General features: G+C 39.7%; 1 protein-coding gene across 10 annotated transcripts in view; it reads left to right on the top strand.

Moving 5' to 3' along the window:
- rapgef2b (Rap guanine nucleotide exchange factor 2b) overlaps positions 1–20,258 on the top strand; it is an 86,149-nt gene extending 65,891 nt beyond the window's left edge. For 5 of the 10 annotated variants that reach the window (XM_056769112.1, XM_056769114.1, XM_056769120.1 and 2 more), the window contains 22 exons: positions 971–1,107; positions 1,845–2,003; positions 2,553–2,705; positions 3,326–3,490; positions 4,006–4,113; positions 4,200–4,403; positions 5,575–5,683; positions 5,780–6,056; positions 6,133–6,290; positions 6,670–6,684; positions 7,417–7,657; positions 7,762–8,148; positions 8,915–9,126; positions 10,094–10,217; positions 10,581–10,604; positions 12,085–12,308; positions 12,654–12,821; positions 12,903–13,052; positions 14,996–15,197; positions 15,515–15,966; positions 16,250–16,598; positions 18,144–20,258. In XM_056769112.1, coding sequence (XP_056625090.1) covers positions 971–1,107; positions 1,845–2,003; positions 2,553–2,705; positions 3,326–3,490; positions 4,006–4,113; positions 4,200–4,403; positions 5,575–5,683; positions 5,780–6,056; positions 6,133–6,290; positions 6,670–6,684; positions 7,417–7,657; positions 7,762–8,148; positions 8,915–9,126; positions 10,094–10,217; positions 10,581–10,604; positions 12,085–12,308; positions 12,654–12,821; positions 12,903–13,052; positions 14,996–15,197; positions 15,515–15,966; positions 16,250–16,572 — 3,992 coding nt within the window. In that variant the 3' untranslated portion in view covers positions 16,573–16,598; positions 18,144–20,258. The remainder of the gene's footprint in view (positions 1–970; positions 1,108–1,844; positions 2,004–2,552; positions 2,706–3,325; positions 3,491–4,005; positions 4,114–4,199; positions 4,404–5,574; positions 5,684–5,779; positions 6,057–6,132; positions 6,291–6,669; positions 6,685–7,416; positions 7,658–7,761; positions 8,149–8,914; positions 9,127–10,093; positions 10,218–10,580; positions 10,605–12,084; positions 12,309–12,653; positions 12,822–12,902; positions 13,053–14,995; positions 15,198–15,514; positions 15,967–16,249; positions 16,599–18,143) is intronic. The other 5 variants (XM_056769113.1, XM_056769116.1, XM_056769117.1 and 2 more) reach the window with 4 other exon arrangements.
- Positions 20,259–22,730: the final 2,472 nt, after the last annotated feature.

Raw genomic sequence — 22,730 nt, forward strand, 5'->3', positions numbered from 1 at the left:
ATTAAAATTTGATTGGGCGGGCCGCTTATGCTTCAGTGCTGCCGTGCCAAACACAGGTCATTGAGTACCCAGACGGGCCACAGGAACAGAGCAACACCCAAAAAAAATTTGTCTACACGCTCTTCGGTGAGCCTCTCTGGACCTTGTGCAACACCGTCACACAAGTTAAGTCAAGAGTTGGTCTGTTGAGCACAGAAGGAAAAGCATTACATCTATGTTGGCACTTCCGGTAATTAACATTGATTGGTATTATAATTATAACAACGCATTAAATGCACGAACGAGGTTCAGTCTTCTGCATCCTTAAAGCAATATCCTGACGAAAACAGAAATGCTCAAAATTCTGATTTTTTACCTGGAAAAGGATTTCAAAAATATTTCTATAGTGCTTTTCACAATTTTGCAGCTTTACAGTAAATCGATATTTACACAGGTAATGTGGAAAAACAATATAGAAATAGGAATAAGAAAATTATAAAATGTATAGAATATTAATATTTAGCATTTTTTTCACAAGATAAGTAATACTGTTAAAATAACACTGTAGGCATTCATTATAAATATTTAGGATTCTACATTAGGTTTATATTTTGGGAAAATGGCAGCTTGTTAATATGATTAATTTTGTTAGCAGTTTTGTCTTAAAATTATATTCTCATTCACAATTTTTATAAATTTAAATGCATGTCTAAAAGTGTATTTTCCTTCCATTTTATTGTGGCATTGCTTCTGTTGTGTATAAAATTTCTTGTGTATTGTATAATAGAGTTAGTTCTCAGAAATAGCTTCGTATTAATAATGCATTCAATGCTGTTATTTTTAAAGCCACAGAAAGAATGTTCTTCTGTTCTCCTTGTGGGAAGCACAGACTGCAACAAGCAGAGAAAAAAACATCATGATAGACCCTCAAAGTCTCTCTGTATTTAACTCAATGTGAATTCCTCTCGTTCTTTCTCACCCTTTTCCTCAGAGCAACTGTTGGAGTTCATGCACCAGCTGCCAGCCTTTGCCAACATGACCATGTCGGTCAGACGGGAGCTCTGTGCTGTCATGGTGTTTGCTGTGGTGGAACGGGCCGGCACGATCGTTCTTAACGATGGTGAAGAGGTCAGTCAGACATGCCATCGAATGAACAAGTACCAGAAGCTTTTTTGCTCTCATGTGAACCTTCATCGCAAACATTTGACCTGTAGGTGTGGCTTTGCCTATAAACCTGCCCTTTATCGTTTATCAGCGGCCTGTAGCATAGCTTTTCACAGAAATTTCATCACTCCAAATTCAGGATTTAGAAAATCATTACTGACATTTGCCATTTCATAGTGAACAGGGGCATCCGTCCATTAAATCTTCATTCTTATTCTTCAGATTTGTGGCAACCTTGGCTTTACTTGCACGTCGCACCGTCCCTCGCTCCATTTTCATAAGGCATTCAGCTTCTGCTTTGTTAAACCTGAATGAACGCCAGCATTCAGCATCTTGAGATTACAAGATGCCCGCGGTGCAGAGGGAATCGCTTATCTTCTTATCTCAATATTAACATGCCAAAAAGAGCCATTTTCCCCCCTAATGCATCCAAATAATTGAAAGCAGGGCAGGGCTCGAGGCTTGTGCAATTCACAGCGACGGCACTGTTATCAATACCCAAAACAACTGAACTACCACCGGCATTCAGTCTGTCACGCAATGTGGTGTTGAATCATGATTGGCTAGAAAGTCATCAAAACTCGATTCTAAACGTTTATAGACTTTATTGATGGTAAGGCAGGCGGCTTTGGAATAATATAGCGGCTTCCATTTTTTGGGTAAACAATCCCTTTAAAATGACAATTTAAATGTTTTTGCAGCTGGACTCATGGTCTGTAATTCTAAACGGCTCGGTGGAGGTGACGTACCCAGATCACCGGACAGAAATCCTGTGCATGGGCAACAGTTTTGGCGTGTCCCCTACCATGGAGAAAGAGTACATGAAGGGGGTGATGAAGACCAAGGTGGATGACTGCCAGGTGGGTGACAATCGAATGACATTAATCTCACAAAGCAATGCCCCGGACATTTCACATCCACATAATAATGATAAAATAATGTTTGTTTTGCATTACATCAATGAAGCCTATATGACTTACTGGTAGATTTGTTATATATTGTGAGACAAAGGATTTCTTTTAAATTGGTTTTATGCAAAATAAATCTTTTTATTTCAATCTTTGAATTGTAGGCTAAAATAGGCTCTGGATATTTCTTAACAGTCTTCATGAGATCCTTTAATTTTCAGATTTCTATCCAAATGACGAATAAGTATGCAAGGAGAATGTTAGTGAATCCCCGCCCAAACTATGTCAGCGGTTTGTGATGACTCATTTACTGCAAAAGTGATGAAGCCCTGCTTGTTCATTAAGCCTGAGAATAATGCAGTGATTAGCGAAAAATTAGCAATAATGAATCTTGTCTCTGTTTCAATGCACTGCCTTTAATATCACAGGGAAACATTTGAGCGTCTTGCTGCATGTTGAAAGTCAATTATTTCCTCGCTGTATTATTTTTCCCTCTGTTAGTTTGTGTGCATAGCACAGCAGGATTACTGCTGCATTCTCAACCAAGTCGAGAAGAACATGCAGAAGGTAGAAGAAGAGGGCGAGATTGTGATGGTGAAGGAGCATCGCGAGCTTGATCGCACAGGGACCAGGAAGGGACACATTGTCATCAAGGTGAGAATCCAGCGCAAAACGACTCAGAAGTCTGTTACGTGTGCATGATACATTGAAGCAGCACTTTTTTATTATGTGCATAAAAATATATACTGTGTATAGTTGGAACCACTCTCGATCGACAAGCTGTTTCCACTGATTTACACAGATGGATCGAACATGTCCCATAATTGATTCCTAAATATGGAGATCTGCTAGCACAGCAAAGTAGAAGCATGTCAAGTTGAATGTAAAATAGGATTTAAGAGACAAATATTTTGACATTTGGAGTTGATGGAAACAATAAAATGGAGCCAGAGGTGGCTGACTGATCCAGGGAGGTCGCCAAAAGTGATGTCCGGAGGGCATATTTGTTCAATATTTGTTTTTAACGTCCCCTCCCGTGAAAATAAAGCATCAAAATATGAAACACTTTTTTTTATTTTTGGACAAAATATATTTGGCACAATTTGGTTATCTAAGAAATAATGAATATGCTATATTTATTATTTGATCGAATCAGTCCCTATTTTATATTTAAAGCAAATCACAATCTTATGGTTGGGTTACTTATACATCATTCTGCCATCTTCCGAAGGCCTTTGGGTAACACTTGATCTCACGATCATTCATTTCTGTAGGGCACATCGGAGCGACTCACAATGCACCTTGTAGAAGAGCACTCGGTGGTGGACCCCACCTACATCGAGGACTTCCTGCTTACCTACCGCACCTTCCTGCCAGGCCCCATGGTGGTGGGCAAGAAACTGCTGGAATGGTTTCATGACCCCAGCCTCAGGGACAAGGTAAACATGCAAACAGCGTCATGGAAAGAGATACATACAGTAACACTTCTTGAAAATGTTGTGATAAAAATAGCAGCCCTTGAGTTTGTGACTTTAAAGGAACAATTTACCCCAAAATGAAAATGATGTCATCATTTACTTACTCTCAAGTTGTTCCAAATTGGTTTAAGTTTCTTTGGTTACAATGTATTTAACCACCATTGACTACAATAGTAGGAAATATGTCCTTGTTAATTCCTTTGTTGAAAACAGAATGTAGGATAGCAACAGTTCTGGGACTCTTTTGATTACCATTATCACTACCATGGTAGTCAATGGGGGCCAAGAAGTGTTTGGTTACAACCGTTCTTCCAAATATCTTTCTTTGTGTTCTTCAGAACAGAGACCTTTATACAGGTTTGGAACAAATGAGTAAATGATTTTTAGTTTTGGGTGAAGTGTTCCTTTAAGCAGAGCAGTTGCTTTAAGAACCTGCCCTATAAAATAAATCGAATCCACACTTCGAATTTCCTCAGGTTACACGGGTAGTCTTGCTGTGGGTGAACAATCACTTCAACGACTTTGAGGGTGACCTCGCAATGACGCATTTTCTAGAGGAGTTCGAGTACAATCTGGAGAGAGAGGTTAGCTGTCCGTCACACGACCCTTAAAATGAACATCTCTTCCTTCGACTGCATCGTGTAATTCTTCTCTTTCTTTGTTCAACCAGAAAATGTGCGGGCACCTGAGACTGTTAAACATAGCATGCGCTGCCAAAGCAAAGCTGCGGGTGGTGACCCTGACCAAACCCTCCAGGGAAGCCCCCTTGGCCTTCACCCTGCTGGGGGGTTCAGAAAAGGGCTTTCGCATTTTTATCGACAGCGTAGAGCCGGGCAGCAAAGCTGCAGAAGCAGGCCTTAAACGTGGAGACCAGGTAAACTCACAGGACTTGATGTACCGAAATACAGAAATAGATGACACGGTAATAGCAGCTTGCTGTTGCAGTTGTTACAACCCGTTATCTGGCTGGAAGTGGGACTCATTGTGAGAGCATTTGTAATTGCTGTTGTCAACCAGTGAAAAGTGAGAGAGTTATAGCATGCAGAGGAATAAGTCCTTAAGCAAAAAGCAGTAGCAATTTTTGAATTCCAAGAATAAATGTATGATATTGTTTTATTTACTTTGTGTTCAGATGTACAAGCAAACAGATTACAGCCTTTTTTCTTACTCTGTAGTCTAAATATATGTCTTGTCTCCCTCACACAAGTGGAAAATATGATATTTGGATGAATTGAGATTGTCACAATCGTTCTTTTTGAACTTTTTAATGCTGTTTCGAGAAGTTTTTGTCTGTTTAGCTGTAGACTTGTACCGACATTTATGAATGTCAGTGAACTATTCAAAGGTCTTGTGGATGCATCACTCTATATATTTGATTTAGGGCTGTCAAGCGATTAATCGCGATTAATCGCATCCAAAATGAAAGTTTGTGTTTACATAATACATGTCTGTGTACTTTGCATATTAATTTTGTATTTATAAACACAATTACATACTCATACTGTACATGTATATATATTAAGGACATATTTAGATAAACCTATTTATATTTACCAATAATATAAATTTTAAATTTTGATTTATACATTTTTATATTTCTCTTAAATATATGCGTGTATATGTTTATAAATACAAAATATAAATGCATAGTACATAGACATATATTATATGAACACAAACTTTTATTCTGAATGCGATTAATTGCGATTAATTGCAATTAATCGTTTGACAGCCCTCCAGTTTACTTTCTAGTTTATTTTATTACTGTTAACAATTTTAACTCTTCTTTGTGTCAGAAAGTAGTAATGTAGTTTTATTTTTTAAACACAGCTATTTTGTTCATCTTACACTGGTTTATAGTTTGTCAGAGAACAGTTTATATGCAACACTTTATATCTTAGCTTAGTTTAGTTGCGCATCTCTTCTACATGCTCAATGCTTTCTCTCAGGAAAAATTATTAATGATTTTTTTATTAGGTTGTTTAATAAACTTGCACTTGTTTTTAATATAAATGCGATCTACATAAATTCCATCTTCATTTCAGATACTGGAAGTAAATGGGCAAAATTTTGAAAACGTGCCGCTATCCAAAGCCAACGAGATCCTAAAAAACAACACTCATCTGTCCATTACTGTGAAGACAAATCTCTTAGGTAAGAAAAAATCAAACATCATTGAGTCATCATGTGAACAAACTGTTGTTGGAACAGAAACAAATAGTTTTATTGTGGTGCCTTTCCTGCACTCAGTGTTTAAAGAACTGCTGGCCAGGCCTGACCAGGACCAAGAGCATGACCCGGAAGAAGATTTGGATAGGAAGAACGGTGCTCCTCACATCCCCAAAATCGGGGATATTAAGAAGCCCAGCCGCTACTCCATCCCTGACCTGGCCGTCGATGTGGAGCAGGTCATGAGCCTAGAAAAAGCCAGCAAGAAAGGAAAAGCTAACACCGTCGGCGGCAGAAACAAGTTGAAGAAGATCTTCGATAAGACGTTGACCAGTATTCTACCGCCCAAACCATACAAGTAAGCTGGATGAATACTAAAAGGCTCCATTGGCGATGTTTATTGCAGCGTTGTAACTCTGTTGGTTGGTCCACAGTGACGTTGGAGTGGGACAGTCCCAGGATGACAGTATTGTAGGGCTAAAGCAGTCAAAGCAGATTCCTCCTGCTCTGCCTGTCAGTGGAAACCTTTCTTCCAGCAACCCTGACCTGCTGCAGTCACATCATCGCATACTTGACTTCAACAACCAGCCTGGTAAGATACTTCATATGAACATGTTACAGGATCAACATCAATGCTGGTTCTTAAACTACCTTCTTATCCACTAATTTTAGCAATATTCTGTCGACCCTTTCATTCCCCCTAGGGGTCGATTTAGGTTTAAACGATTAAAATTGCTGTTGTTACCATGTTTTACTTTTTAGCTGAAAAAACGAGTAAACATAATCCTGTATACATCATGTTGTATCTGTTAAGAGGAAATAAATATAAGGAAATAAGGATAGTTAAATAAAAGTACATTTTAATAATATTTACTAGCCATGTTTTATTGGGGCAAATACAGAACTCTTTAAAAAGTAATGCATGCATATTTAATATGAAGCTCACGCTTTCCTAACTGTCCTTTTTTTAGAAGCTGTCCCTATAAGTAAGTATATACGTTTGTCAGAGGATCTTTAGCTGATTTTGTCTTATCACATTATTCCTCCGAGCATATCTCTGGCATAGATTTACTTCCAAAATTCGTTTAGTGGCACAGATTTGGTGGGATTCAAATTTACGGTGTTAATCTGGGTGAAAAAGGTTTAGGTTTTTGGTGAATTAAATCATGTTATCTATGTTATCAATGTTATCTGAATCGTGTTGCTTTCACATTGTAGGTTTGTTTGCTTATTGTGTAAATCCAAATGTGTATCTGTACTAAGGAGCCATCACGAAGTGGCTGAAAATGGTTCAATACATTATAAAGCATATTGGCGAACTAATGTTCATAAAAATGCATTTCGTAATAACAGTGTGTGGTGTTACAGGTGAAAGCGGGACTATTGAATCCAATTCAAACCTGCACAAACAAAGCAAGTGTGAAAGCAACATGAATGCAATTCTTGGGGTGTTGGTTAATGAAAGGGTAAAATATAGAGATGCATGGACACGATACGGTCGGACCGATAGCCGATTATTCAGAGTGATATCTGCCAAATCTGCCTTTTGATTTTCCAGGATATATCAGCCCTGATCACCGGCTGTTTTTAAACTATCGGCCGATATCGCTTAAAATACTTTAATCCACCGTTACCGATTGTTGGCCGATATAACGGTGCATCTCTTGTTAGATACATCAGTCCTAAGCCACTTCTTGATATCTCTTTCTCTCTCTCAGACATGTCAGACCAGGTGTTGCGAGTGTTCAAGGCTGATCAACAGAGTCGGTACATCATGATTGGAAAGGACACCACTGCAAAAGAAGTCGTTGCTCAGGCCATCCGAGAGTTTGCCTTGACCGCCGCCCCTGAAGCTTATTCATTGTGCGAGGTGTCAGTCACACCGGAGGGCGTAATCAAGCAGCGTCGCCTCCCAGAGCAGCTCTCCAAACTGGCCGACAGGATCCAACTAAGTGGCAGGTGCTGTATTTACAGCCACAATGTTTCGTTTTTTTGCACAGTTTGGTAGCAATGATACATTACACTCATACTCGTACCTCTTTTCCTCGCGTCTCTTCTCTCAGGTATTACCTGAAAAGCAACATGGAGACGGAAACGTTATGCTCGGACGAAGACGCCCAGGAGCTGCTACGCGAGAGTCAGATCAGCCTGCTGCAGCTCAGCACGGTGGAGGTTGCGACGCAGCTGTCCATGCGTGCCTTCGAGCTGTTCTGCGCCATCGAGCCCACAGAGTACATCGATGACCTGTTCAAGCTGAAGAGCCGCTTATCTGGGATGCCCAGCCTTAAGCTCTTTGAGGAGTCCATTAATCGGGAGACCTTCTGGGTGGCCACGGAGGTGGTGCGTGAACCCAACCAGCTGAAGCGCATGAAGATCATCAAGCACTTCATTAAGATCGCGTTGCACTGCAGGGAGTGCAAGAACTTCAACTCGATGTTTGCCATCATCAGGTAGAGAGGTTGATTTTAACAAAGACAAAATGTATCACAAAAACACAAAACAACAGACTGTGATTATTGATTATAATGTTAGTGTTAAAGGAGCAGTTCGTCCAAAAAAGCTGTGTACATTTATTCACTCTCAAGTCTGTATGGATTTCTTTGTTCTGTTGAACACAAAATAAGATATTTTGAAGAATGTACACGAAAGAAAGCAAACAGTTCTGGGGACCTATTGACTACTTTGGTAGTAGCATTCTTCCAAATATCTTCCACTGTGTTCATCGGAACAAAGACATTTATACAGATATGGAACAACTGGTGAGTAAATGACAGAATTATAAGTTTTGGGTGAACTGTCCCTTTGACATTTATTAATTATTTGACTATTTATATTATTTTATCATCAGTATATAGTATTTTTATAATATTTAAGTAATCTTATATTACCAGGAATCTTTTTATTATGCCTAATTTTACTATAAAGTAGTTTTTTTAACAAAAATTACCCCAGCTTTTGGTACCGAATGTGCCATTATCCATTTATTTGTATCGACATTTAACGTTTAATGAAGACTGTATGTACCCTTAAACTTTTATTATGTTCTAATCGTAATTGTATGTTTACTTCATACAGTGTATATAGAGTATTTCACCTTCAGACTTCTTACTGAATTTACAGATGGTCATACAAAATAGTTTGCTGTAATACATCGCACTGTGTTAATACTTATGGAATGATTTGACATCTTATAACATACGTCTGTATCATTTCTAGTGGTCTGAACTTGGCACCAGTGTCCAGGCTGAGAGGTACATGGGAGAAGTTGCCCAGTAAATACGAGAAGCTGTTCAGTGACCTCCAGGACCTGTTTGACCCCTCCAGGAATATGGCCAAGTATAGAAACCTCCTGAATAACCAGAACCTGCAGCCACCCATAATCCCACTGTTTCCTGTTATCAAGAAAGATCTCACCTTTCTGCATGAAGGTAAGGACTAATATACCCTGCGCAGTGCCAACTATGCACTGTATCTAGTCATGATACTCATTTGAAAAGTACAGTTTGTGAAATTGTATCGGCATCTTGTGGTGAGGTTACGAATTGCAACCAATGGCTCACTCCCCACTACTTTTCAAAGCACTATGTTGGCGGACACAGGACTAAGATGTCACCACGGTTTCGCTTTTTTACCAAAGAAGATACATATTTATGAAATGCACTCTGTAGAGCAGTTTGTCTGTTTAGGGGGTAGAAAAAACAAGGGGAATTCCATGTAAGGGGATCCGCCGTGTTTGTAAATAGAAATGGCATTTTCTAAGGTAATAAAACACAACACCTTATAATGTAAGGCCTTATACACATCTCAAGACATTATTATGTATATTATTTTGCATTTCTTAATGTCACACATTGCACCTTTAATAATTGTAATAAACATTGATGTTATTGGGATTAAATAGCCCAATGGACTAAAGCACACTGTATTAGTTTCAAAACATCCTCCTTTGTCTAAAAGCAAACAACGTACCTGATCATTTCTGTCATAGATGGGTACATCAACACAGTATTCGCCACTTTTAAACATCAATAATGCCTACTGGGTGATTGAAAACTTGGCATGCTCAGGCAAGTGAGGGTATAAAGGAGAAAGCAGGATGGATAGATAGCATCTGACGTTTATTTTTAACAAGGGCCATTATCATTAGTCAGATCTTAACAGTTTGTTTTAGCGCAGTGTGTGTTCTTGTCACTCACAGGCTTTGCACAGAGGCTCTTATTAAATGATAGGGACAGTTAAAGACTGTATTTGATATGACAGCGAGTCTGCAAGGCCATGCAGAGATGAACAACTCTCTTACTCTGCACTGATCTACATACTATAAAAAACAACTACGATACCATTCAAATACATTTACTGTGTGTGTGTGATCCCTTCAACACTTTATTTCTCTAGGGAACGACTCAAAAGTGGACGGTTTGGTCAACTTTGAGAAGCTGCGGATGATTGCTAAAGAGATTAGACACGTGGGCCGGATGGCAGCTGTTAACATGGACCCAGCTCTGATGTTCAGAACCAGGTGAGCTCCGGTGACGCTTCCGTCTGTATTTCAGGCTGGACTGTTAAAGTCTTTGAGAAGCTTTAAGTGGCCGTTCACTGCAGCGTGTTCAACCCTCACGCTTTTACACGCGGCCTCTGCCGAAGGTTTTTGTACCCTGCTGAAGTGAACGTTTCTGTTAAACAGTTGTGTATGTCACTCTTTGTCTGCATTTATTGTGCCAGGAGTTATTCTTGTCTCTCTTGATCTGTGGTGCGCCTCTCCTCGGTACCCTCTGTCTGTTTTTCTCAAGTTTGTCTTCCTCTCTTCTCATTGGCTTTCTCCCCCCATTTCTCTCGTCCACCCTCTGCCCCACGCACCACTGTTCATGGCTCTCCCTTACAGGAAGAAGAAATGGAGGAGTTTGGGGTGAGTATGGCGAACTCTGACCTCCGGCCCCCGGCGTGTGACCCTCTTTTCATTTTGGCTGCCTGCTGACTGTCCTTCATTATTCTTTCTTCATTTGAGAATGCTTCCATCTTGAGCGCTTGAGACGTCACTTTTGCTATTTAGGGTCATTGATTAAACTCACCTCATTCAGAGTTCATTTAATAACACCATCGATACCGCAGTGCGCATGAATTTATTTACAGTCATTTGGTTTCAGCTCATTTATTAATCTGATGTCCCATGATCCATATTTAGCTAAAGTGATTTGTTTTCACGTGTCCCTTTCGGCTAATCTACTTACCGTAGCTGCACGCCTTCTACTTAGCATTTGAAGTTTTGTGTGAGGTTTTGTTTTATTATTTGCTGAACTGTGACTAAGATGAGATGTGTGAATGGCAAACCTAGCATTTTAAACATGGCATCTTAGTTTATAGTAAGCTGAGAAAGATAAGCTTGACTTTATGTGATGATTTAAATAAAAATATTAATTATTATTCAGTTTGCCAGATGCTTTTATCCAAAGCAACTTTTTTTGTTTTTGTGTTTGTTGAGAATTGAACCCATTACCTTGAGACAATGTTCTATATATTGTAGGGCTGTCAAACGATTAATCGCATCCTGAATAAAAGTATGTGTTTGCATAATATATGTCTGTGTACTGTTCATATTAATTTTGTATTTATAAACATATACACATAAATGTATATATATTTAGAATATATGCAAATGCTTTTATTTAAATATACCATTTATTTAAATTATATATAAATGTTTATTCATTTTTATACAGTATATTTTATAGTTTTCTTAAAAATATGCATGTTTGTGTATATAAATACCAAATCAATATGTACTGTACACAGACATATATTTTGTAAACATTTACATTTAGGCATTTGGCAGACGCTTTTATCCAAATTGCTTTATCCTATACATTTTACATAGGTATTTGCAATCCCCTGGGATCGAACCCACAACCTTGCGTTGTTAATGCAATGCTCTTACCACTGAGCTACAGGATACACAAACTTTTATTCTGGATGCCGTTTGACAGCCCTGACAAAGGAGCTATAGAAATACTTTGTTGCTGCGGCTGTTTTAATATTTAAAAAAAAATTGAAAACAAGTCAACTAATAGACTTATTCCCCCCTCCAAAAAACTGAAATATATACATAATAACATTCAAAGCTTTCGAAATCCTCATGTATGTAGTAAAAACGGTTCAGCTGCACACCTGGTAATTATCACGGTGTTATTTTTCCCTCTCACAAAATGGAAGTACGTTTATTTAACATCCCATTTTAATTTATCTGCCTGAGATGTGAAACGCATGGAATGTTTGGAATGTTCTGAGCTGCAAGGAATGCGACTTACTGCATGTTATGAGAACGCTGCCTGATCCCAGATCAGAGGTATTACCCACAGCTTAAGTCAACTTTCATTTGTGTGTGTGTTCAGGTCTCTCAGCCAGGGTAGTGCCAATGCGGCCGTCTTGGATGTGACTCAGACAGGCGGACACAAGAAGCGCGTCAGACGGAGTTCCTTCCTCAATGCAAAGAAGCTTTACGAGGATGCGCAGATGGCACGCAAGGTCAAACAGTACCTGTCCAACCTTAGCCTGGAAACCAATGAGGAGAGCCTGCAGATGCTCTCTATACAGTGCGAGGCCTCTATTAACACATGTGAGTGCTGCGTGAGTGCGAATACACACACATCTTGGATTTTTAACCATTTCAGTTTCTCATTTTTATCTTGTTTTAATAAGCAAAAGAGAATTTTGATCCAAAAGGTGACTGTAGAAACAGTTTAGTATTAAAATACTACATTGGCATCCATTCTGTCGATAAGTCAATAGGAGATTTCCAAGGCTCATGAATCATTTCTAAAACCCTTAACTTGATAACATACCCAGACTAAAAAGGATCCAAATTTTGGATGAATATCATACGGATGAATATGAAAAATGCATTAATTCTATTTAAAAGTAAAGGAAATGGATACATTCTTTGTCTTAAATTTCAATGCAGTGCCCAAGAGTTCTGGAGACAAAAAGAGACCCGACACATCTCCCGTGGTCTCACGGGCCATCCACCAGCGCCAGCAGCTTCAGAAAGCCAACCAGGCGCTTCAAGTGCCTGCCGTCGCCCTCTACCCATCTCGCAAGAAAGTGCCGGTTAAAGACTTACCACCGTTTGGTAAGACCGCCTATCTGTGCAAGTTTTCGACCAGACTCGAAATGTGTTTATTGTGCTCACACAGCCGACGTTTTTGTACAGGTACAAGCTCACCGGGCTCTCTGAAGAAGATTCTGTCACTTTCGGAGGAGGCTGGAGAGAGACACAGGAAACTGGTAGAGGACAGCGTGTCCAACAATTCCTCACAGCTGTCTTCTCCTCCCACGTCTCCTCACAGCTCGCCGAAGAAAGGTGAACGCAGATACCATACGGTGCATTTGGGATATACTGTAAATGTGTTTTTCCTGTAACCTCTGGTGTTCGCTCACCCTGTGTATTCTTCTCTCATTGACATATGCGGCATTGCTTCGCTGTTGTGGGTGTGCAATTAAATCTATATTCAGAGCACTAGTGACCCCGCATCTGTCTCACAGTCGACGCCTCTGTTTGTTGGCGCCCCCTAGTGCCATTACCGATTACATTTATGCTTTTTTAACATTATACTGCCATCTATAGGTTAGATGATCGTTCTCACTTTATTGAGAGAGATGATTTTAGTAACGTTCAGGTTTCTTACGTTATAACGTTCTTCTTACGTTTGATTTATAATAGAAGCATATATTGGTGTCTGTGTGATATTACATTTAGTTCTTTAAGGTATTTTATTTTAGATCTGGCTATGAAAACAGTTGCGGATAAGAAATAGGACCAACCTTTGTGAACAGAAGAACTGTGTTTGAGCGCGTTTATACAGTTAAACTGCTTTCTGTTTCTGCTCACTCATTTCACCCTGCGTTCAGCCATGGCATCTATAAGGAGTCACGGTTTGAGAGGTTTTTCCTCCTTCTGTAGGAAAGCACCAGCAGGTAACAGGGTTTGATGCTGGTTTAGCCAAAGAGAGTTCACACAAACATTACTATGAGCAGCCCACCAAGACATCACTTTTAAAGGAGCAGTTCAGTTCAAAATTCGCCTTCCTTTACTTTCCATGGTAGGAATAAAAATGTATATGGAAAGTGAATGGGAGCAAATTTGGATGTGTACTATTCCTTTAAGGTTTCACAGTTACATACAGAATATGCAATTGCAACAACTATAAACAGAAATGCTGTCTAGGCAAGTAGCTCACTGGGTTTTAATATTCAATAAAAAATCAACAAAGCAGTCTTAACGGGAACATTTTTAGTAAAAGACAAAAATACATTTAATGGGTCAAAATTATTGATTTTTCTTTTTTGCCAAAAATCATTCGGATATAAAGTGTAGATCATGTTCCATGAAGATATTTTGTACATTTCCTATCGTAAAAATATAAAAACTTTATTTTTGTGAGTGGATGTCCTGCCACAGTGCCCCTGTTTAACAACTTCACGAGGCACTTTTCTCAATATTAGATTTTTATGCACACTCAGATTCCTGAGTTTTAAACGGTTACATCTCCGCCAGATATTGTCCTATCCTTAACAACTCATACATCAATAGAAATCATTTTTATTCAGCTTTCAGATTATGTACAAATCTCAATTTCTAAAAATGTACCCATAAGACTGGTTTTGCTTTCCAGGGTCACATAGTCTAAATATTTGAGTGAACTCTCTCCTCAGGTATAGTTTGTTTTTGCTCCAGTTGTAGTTGGCAGAGCTAAAGTCTTTGTGCTGTAGATGAACTCCTGTCAGACAGTGTGTGTGTGTGTAGGGTTCAAGCTTATCTTCTTATGAAGTAAGTGTCTGGTTTTGATTAATGGGGCTAAAAAGGGGCCATTTTGGCTCAAGGTGATGTGCTATGTAGTGTTTTTCCTTTTAACAATTGAGGTTTGAGTCCAAGCACAGCATAGTAAGACATTACTAGGTTACTTTCAGTTGCTTAGCATAAAGATTTTAACCTTCTGTAACACTTTAACAAGCTTATTTAGAATCAAAGTTTTTCTATTTAACACTGGAAATGATCGCAAAGTTGCTGTTCTGTGTTTTTATGCTAATTCCCGTGTTATCATAGCAAACGTCAGTCTCCTGTGCCAAGTGCTATTTGTGTTGTGCATAGAGTTCCAACCTATGTAGAAGGTCCCTCATCAGTCCATCTTAAATGAGATGCTTCCTTATTGTCAGAACACAAAGTTTTGTACCAAAGCCCTCAGTATTAGAAGTATCTTAAGGATAAGAAAGTGATTGTTGATGTTTTATGTGATATTTTCCCAGGATATGTTCGAGCAGGTGATTATCTGTCAGACTCCGGTCACAGTGAGATCTCCTCACGCTCCAGTCTGGTGAGCACCTCCTCTCTGGACATGGGACAGGAGGAACGGAGGCAGAGATACGGAGGACTGGCCGGAGACGTTCACTGCGGTGGTCACCGCCTGGAGCGCAGAGCGACTGCAGACCCTGACCAGTATAGTTTGGGGTAAAGAAGCTCACAGATGACCATTTTTACTATAATGCTAACCAGAGCTGGCGTTCAGCATGATTTCTGGTCTATGAAGACCTATATTTTTTTACTTTTAGGTGATAATGCCTCTTAAGGTATGCGAATACTCATTTTGATCTTAATTCATAAAAATCTGAGAAATGTAATTGGTTCAATTCTCACAATGCATTCAAGATACGAGTTTATTAGAGAGTTTGATAAAATAATGTGCCAAGGTTTAAAAGACACTTTGAATGTCGAGATGCAGACAGAGGTTGTTAAATTCTTTTGGTTTGTTCCTCATCCTCTTTCAGGTCCTACTCGTCCATGCAGGACTGCCGCGGTCTGTATGCCGGCGCCACTGTTCTGTCTTCCCCCAGCTCAGAGGAGCTCACCCATGACCAGGGCGACCGGGTCTCTCTCGACGCCGCCGATTCTGGTCGTGGGAGCTGGACTTCCTGTTCAAGCGGTTCGCATGATAACATTCAGAACATGCAACAGGGACGCAGTTGGGAGGCTCTGGCTGAGGGGGCGGGGCTCTGGGGAAGCAGAGGGAGCTGGGCGTCGGCCTGCTCCTCTACGTCTTCTGTGGCGTGTTGGGGCGAGGAGACCGAGGGCGACACGGGCACGATCAAGAGACGGGGAGGAAGAGATCTGAACACAGACCCAGAGACCAGCAGCATCACCTCCACAGGTTCTGAAGAGTCCAGACAGCACAGTCGCCGGCCCTCGCCCATCACCGCGGGCAACACCAAAGCCGTGATCAGTAAGTCGCCGCACGAAATCGCACATATGTTGTAGGTTCTTGCAGCCGTACCGTGTGTTTTTATGAAATAAAGCAGCCGATCATTTAAAATGTGTGTAAATAGTGACGTAAATTTGTAGCGATGCGATTCTATCGGGAGTGTTTAAAATGTCACATGACTCACTGTCTTAAAAACGCATGCGTGTGTCAGTAGCATGAACTAGTGCATGTCTGCATGCCTTCCGTCCATTTGTGTGAGGAGCATCAATGGTAGCATTGGTGTCTGTCTCCTCCCCCCTCCCAGCACGGAAGGAAGGCCGTTACCGGGACCCCCCGCCCACACCGCCGGGCTACACGGCACTGACCATCTCGGACGTCACGGACACCTCGACCCACTCTGGGAGGAAACCTCCGGACTACACGACCGCCCTGCAGCGTTCCCGCCTCGTCACACACTGCCCCGACTCCCAGCAGCCCCCCGCTGCCGGGAAGGCCGCTCCGCCGGACCCCCGGGGCCGAGAGGATGAGGAGGCTGTGGAGATGGAAGAGGAGGGTGAGTGCTTGTCTCCCAAACTCAGATCTCAGAGGAGGAGAGGTCCACACACAGCAGTTCCCCCCAGGCCATGAGTTACATACACCACCCCGACAGGAAGGTAAAACATCCCAAACTCCAGATACAAACGCACACTCACTCACACGCGCACCAAGCCAAGCACTCGACACTCTCACCAGCACAAGTGCTGCATGCCAGGAGGTCAGCTCCTTCACCTGCCCACCATCACCAGCGCATCTCACAAAGTGCATGCGTCGCCACGGAGACAGCCTGCACCTCGTCGCCGTGGCAACATCCCAGTCATTGCTCCCCGCTCTGCTGTGTGTATTGGCTCTCACCCATCAGTACTCAGAGGAACATCACTAGATTTGCCATCGTAAATGCTTGAATGTGCTAGAATTCGAAATAGGAAATAGTGAGTTTTGTTGATGTCAGCAAAATGATGATGCTCAGGTGATATTTAATGGAATGTTTAACTTTAAGTTGTCGTGTCTTTGGTACGGTAAGGCAAGAATGTGCGTTTCATTCATTTATATTTACTTGTTTGCTTCTGGCTCTGTTGCAAACCCTGGATGCGTAGCTAGCAAGCATTTGTAAGCATTTCTCATTCATGGATTCATTCATGAAGGTATTAACTGCCTGACACGAAGTTAACTTCCGGTCTGTGTTTGTTTATCAGACTGGATAGTGCCTAATAATATAACTATTAATATTTGATTCAACGTATATTATTATTCATTTTATTGTATTATTTTATTAAATCAACGATTTGTTGTGTTAATTGTATTAAGTAAACAATTTATTAAATGGGTTGTGTAACATTGTGCCATTTGAAGGAACCGAATGGGACATCTAGAGGGTAAATTTGGCATCGCAGTCTAGATTCAAAATATTGGCGAGGCAGTTTAATAACCGTTCTTCTTCGTTTCTTTTGCTTGTTTTTAGAAATAATCTGCAGGAACTCTATACTTGGCTGATGTGTAGCGGAAGTTACGTTCGGAAAACCCACAAAAGCCCAACAAATTTGTTTATTTGTTGCTTTGAAACAGTCTATACAACATGAGCTAGTATCTTCAGCTGAGAAGAATTGTGTGTGTTAAATTAAATAAAATGCAAGGGACATAGCAACCTAACAGCAACGTAAAAGACTGAATTGATTGAAAAAATGGTTCAATCGAATATACATTTTTAATCTATTTGACATAATCATACAAATGAAAGCAAATACAAATATATTTTTTTTCGAAATTCGGATGAAATGTTGTCACAGAATGAAACGACAACACATATCTATGAATATTGTCAATTTTGGAGAGTAAGTTATGGAGTGGCCTCTCAGCGGCCCTAAAAATACATTTTATGGATGGATTCATCGGACGCACATTCCTGACCCGAAGTTAACTTCCTGCCTATGTTTGTTCATAATATAATATATATTTTAAATTTATATTAGTATTTAATTGTAAATGAATTGTATTAAATTCAATTAAAACTACTCAACAGTGTGGGCCACATAATGTTTGTTTATGTTGTTGCCGTTGAAATATAATGTTAGCAGGATTTAGCACTATGGTTTAGAACAGAGCCAATGTTTAATGAGAACATCATGTCTACGACGCTAACAAAAATTCTCTTTCTCCTCCAGAGGATGAACAGGTGTCCGCTGTGTGAAAGGTGACGACACTGGCTTTTATACGTCTGCTGCAAGGACTGAAAGGCTATTTTAGAGCCTCCGCAGGTCTAGACACCCAGACCGTCCAGTCTACATCTCGCTGGCACTGCCCTTTCTCCCTCCCCAGTGATGGATTCATCTCCCTGCCCTGCCTTAAAGCATCATGGGGGGTTTGTTGCCCTGCATGCTAAAAATACTGTGAAGAGAGGAGGCGAGCAAAAAAACAAATTATTTGGCACTTTGGAGAACGTAAAACTGACAACCGAACAGCGCTTTGACATTCACTCACAAACAAACTTGTGTTAATGGTTATATACAGACAATGCCCTCCTTCTTTTGCTTAGATGTGACACAAACCCATTTAGAAGTTTCCCTCAGCACTTGTTTCTAAGGCGTAAACTGACACGTTTCAGTCGCCCATCTTTTGGGTGTTCGTAGCCTGAAAGGCAAGACTGTGATTTATCAACCTCGTGCACAAACTCTGATGACAACACTCATGTCTTGTGGTTCAGTATTACAGTATTATATTTACAGTCGGATCGAGGAGCTCGGCTTGGGGACAGCTTTCAACCCTACTGAGAAACTGGAAAGTACATCATAACAACTGGAGTTCACGTTGTGACTCCTGACATGCGTAGCACACCGCTTTATAATGGAGGACGCTGTGGAGTGAGGGAGTTTGTGGGTTCATGGCCTTAGTGTGATTGAGATCCATGTATGAATGAAAGACCGGGTTTCTTAACAAGCATTTTAGAAAGGCCAAACATATCATCTGTTGTCATCCGTTGGTAGTAGAAGTACGGCAGTCCAGCCAAAGGCCCAGAAAAGATACGCTTAAGCACACTTAGATCAGAAGTTCAGCAAACTGTTAGGTTTGTTCTCTGCAACGACACGAGCGGTTTTATCGGTTTCACGAACATCTCTACAGTTTAAAAGCCCATTAAAGTGCTCTTGGCTGTGACGCAACACCAAACGGCCCAAACGTTGGTGAAAATGAGAACAGGAATCAACTCAGGCAAAGGGGCGTGTCGTCTAATTTGGGTGCTACTTCCTACCTGTGTGATACAGTATATATCATTAGGAAGGTATGTTTCGTGCCTGAATACAGTGGTTTTGCGTAAGGTTTTGTTTTTTTATGGAGCGTCGGGCCTCGATCGGCGGCACACAGCTTCCAGAATCACTCACAGAAACCCAACTGTGCTTTCAAGACTCTGGAACCTGAAGCTTAGTGAGAGCGAGTCACTTTCATTCTTTTCCTTTTAATCACTGAGTTTACGCTGATCACATTGATCGGTAGTTAGAAGTAATCGACGAAAGAGAAAAAGACGTCTGCAGTGTTTTCCACTGTACCCTATCACCACTTCATTGTTTCTTTCTCTAGTTGCCTGTTTGTATTTTAGTTTCGGCTTTTTTGTAACAATTGCGGATACAGTTGGTGAAACATTTGTAACGGTAGATATAGCGACCATCGGCTTCCGCTTTGTTTTTTAAAGTAAATATTCACAAGCAGGCAAGCCAAGACGAGTCGCTTGTTTTGCAAAATAAGTTGCACAAATTGTACAAGCATAAATACAACAAGGTAAATAGTAGTAGGTAGCTGTTCTGCTACTCTGTTCGATATGTGATGTCAAGTGAGAAATGTACATTTAGCTGGTGAAGATTCTCTGTTTGTTTTGGTTTATTGACTACTTTTACCTGTACGTCTTTTACAAAGACAATTGGTGGAGTATGTATTTGTTTTTGTTTAGTTTTTTTGTCTTTTTTTGTATTTTTAATACAATAATTGTACATATTGGTTATATTTTTGTTTAATTGTAGAAATGTATGATGTTTATGCCTCGAAATCTAGCTTATAAGGAGCTGGGAATCAATAAATTTGACAAAATGAATCAACTTATAGTTTTTAAATGCACTTATTGTTGTTTTGTTTGTCCTGCATTGTTTTCAAACGTTGTTTCTTTAAATGACCTCTTGCACCATCTAGTGTTTGCACAAGATAGGACATGGACGTAACTTGAAATGTGTATCTCATACTTTTCTAACTGACAAATGTATGTTGGGGTTAATAAAAAGACATCCATATCTGTATGCTGTTGATGTTGAATGCTGTGTGTTCATCCACAGATTCTTTATTCAGTTTTGACAGATTCAGGAGTCACATGTTCAGTGGTTCAGTAGTTGTGGCACTTAACACGTACTGGAGGATGTTAGTATAAGAAAAAGGATGACATGAGTTATCCTAATACAGATTTTTTTTATTGGCAAGTCTCTGAAAAAAATATGAATTGGTAGTTGCAACACTTAACGGATATTAAGAAATTTTTGTATAAGGAAGAGGAAGACATTACACTCTAAAAAATGTAACTCTGATTTTACGTAATACAATTTACATAAACTTTAATAATTTCTGAACATTTTAGAGAAATTAACTGTAGTATTTTTTTATATTTTCTAAGCCCACAGAATTAATTTTAAGTTTCTTAATACAGAATTGTTTTTATCTGAACTTAAATGTGATTTAGCACTTGCGACACTTTACACATATTCAGAAATGTTCGTGTGTGAAAGAGGCAGACTTCTGTTTCTCATACAGATGTTTTTTTATTGTAAGACTGGATCTGACATAAATATTATTTAGCACTTGCAACACTTAACACATACTACTGTTAATACAAGAAAGAAGACCTCAGTTTCAATTAACACATAACCTACTGCTAAATACTTCCATACTTCTGAATGATAATAATTCTTTATGTATTGGTATCTCGAACTTCTGAAAAGGCAGGTTGCTCAAATGTCCGAACAAATGGAAAACAATATAACATTAATTTGACACCTAAAACAGAGACTATAAGAACACACACAACACAATGTCTTTCCACATTAAAATGGTAATTGTTTATAGTTAAAGGATCAACTTTAAAAGAAGTATGACACAGTTAAAAGTGCGATTGTGATGACGGGAGATCGGTGTGCAGCAGGTGTGTGAACATTATGAGAATGCCAATTATGTTCATTGTTATGCATGCAGTGAGTTTTCTTTTATGATCTGGGTGGCGTGAGCAGTTTACCAGCACTGCTATTCTCCACCAGATTGCTGCACAAAGACTGCCAAGAGCCTCATTCGCAAGATGGAACTTCAACAGCAGGACCATGAACACTGTATACGAAAACCTAGATGACCTCAGAAAGTGTTTCATATCTGAGGTGACTGCCAGCTCATTTGACAGCACCGCAGTTTAAGGGAGACTTCTGGCTTCCTGAGGATGGAGACTTCCATTGTATCCTGCAGCTGTTCCATCAAATCATGTTGACAGCAGCTACAGGAGAAGGACATTGCAGTCCTCCGACATGCCTTCGGAACTTCATAATATAAGCGCAGTCCATAAGGCAAGAGCCTCAAATATTATTCATACCTATATAATAATAAATATGAAGTTTAATTTTACATAATAAATCGTTTGTTTATAAAATAAATATATTTTTTACTAAAATAGCTGGGGGGTTTTGACAGGCCTGTGACACAATCCAGACCCACCAAAGAAAGACCGCTTTGAATTAGAGAGCAAAATGTAAATATAAGTAAGTGATGTGTGTTGTATACTATACTTGAGTAATGTGAATTATCAGGATCTGCCATTGGTACACTGTAAAAAATAAACACTTCACTTGACTTAAAATATCAAGCCAACTGGCTGCAAAGTTTTTTTGAGTTTATTCAACTTTTGGCCGAGTAATTCAACTCAATTAACTTAGTAATATCACATGACTCTCTCAACTGAAAAATCATATAAACAATAAATTATTACAATAAATAAATAAGCAACAATCACATTTTTCAGTTCACTCAACTATGGACATGGTCAAAACAACCCAAAAGATTACGTTCATAAATTACGTTAATATATAATTGTTCTTTTATTACATTCACACTGTACTTAATAGATTTATAATATACACTTTCTCTGCTGCGGCCCCCTGTCTGAGCAGAGCCTGTTTGTGTGTGTGTGTGTGTGCGTGTTTGTGCAAGCTTTGCAATGTTCTTGGTTTAACTGGAATTCGTTAAATGTTGTAATTGGGGGTTGCGCAACTACCTTTGCGCAATTAGGGGGTTGCGCAACTAGTTCAGCCTTATAACCAAACTCCCTGTTCAGAAGTACAGACACATGATAACAGCAAATTATTAGTTTGTTATAAAATTAATGCTTGCCTTGGAAACATTTCTGACAATCATAAACAGTTTATGTAAAAATTGGACAAACAAACAAGTGTTTTATTCTGTTTTGATTTTCAGGTGTTTTGGTTGGTTGACGACTGCATTCTGTTGGAGACGATGGCCCTTTTGACTGTCTTTATGACTCTCTGTCTCATTGCTCTGAGTAGTTCAAGTAAGTCCAGTCATGATTATTCTACACTATTCTAAAACACCTCCATTAAATTCTGCATTTTTCTGTGGCAGATTATGTCTAATAACAGTTGGAAGTTACCTCAAAGTTCTACATTTCTCTCTTTGATGATACTGTTGATAGTATGATTCTATCTGCTCAAGAACGGCAAACG

The sequence above is a fragment of the Triplophysa dalaica genome, chromosome 16 (genome assembly GCF_015846415.1).
Source record: "Triplophysa dalaica isolate WHDGS20190420 chromosome 16, ASM1584641v1, whole genome shotgun sequence".
Lineage (NCBI taxonomy): Eukaryota > Metazoa > Chordata > Actinopteri > Cypriniformes > Nemacheilidae > Triplophysa > Triplophysa dalaica.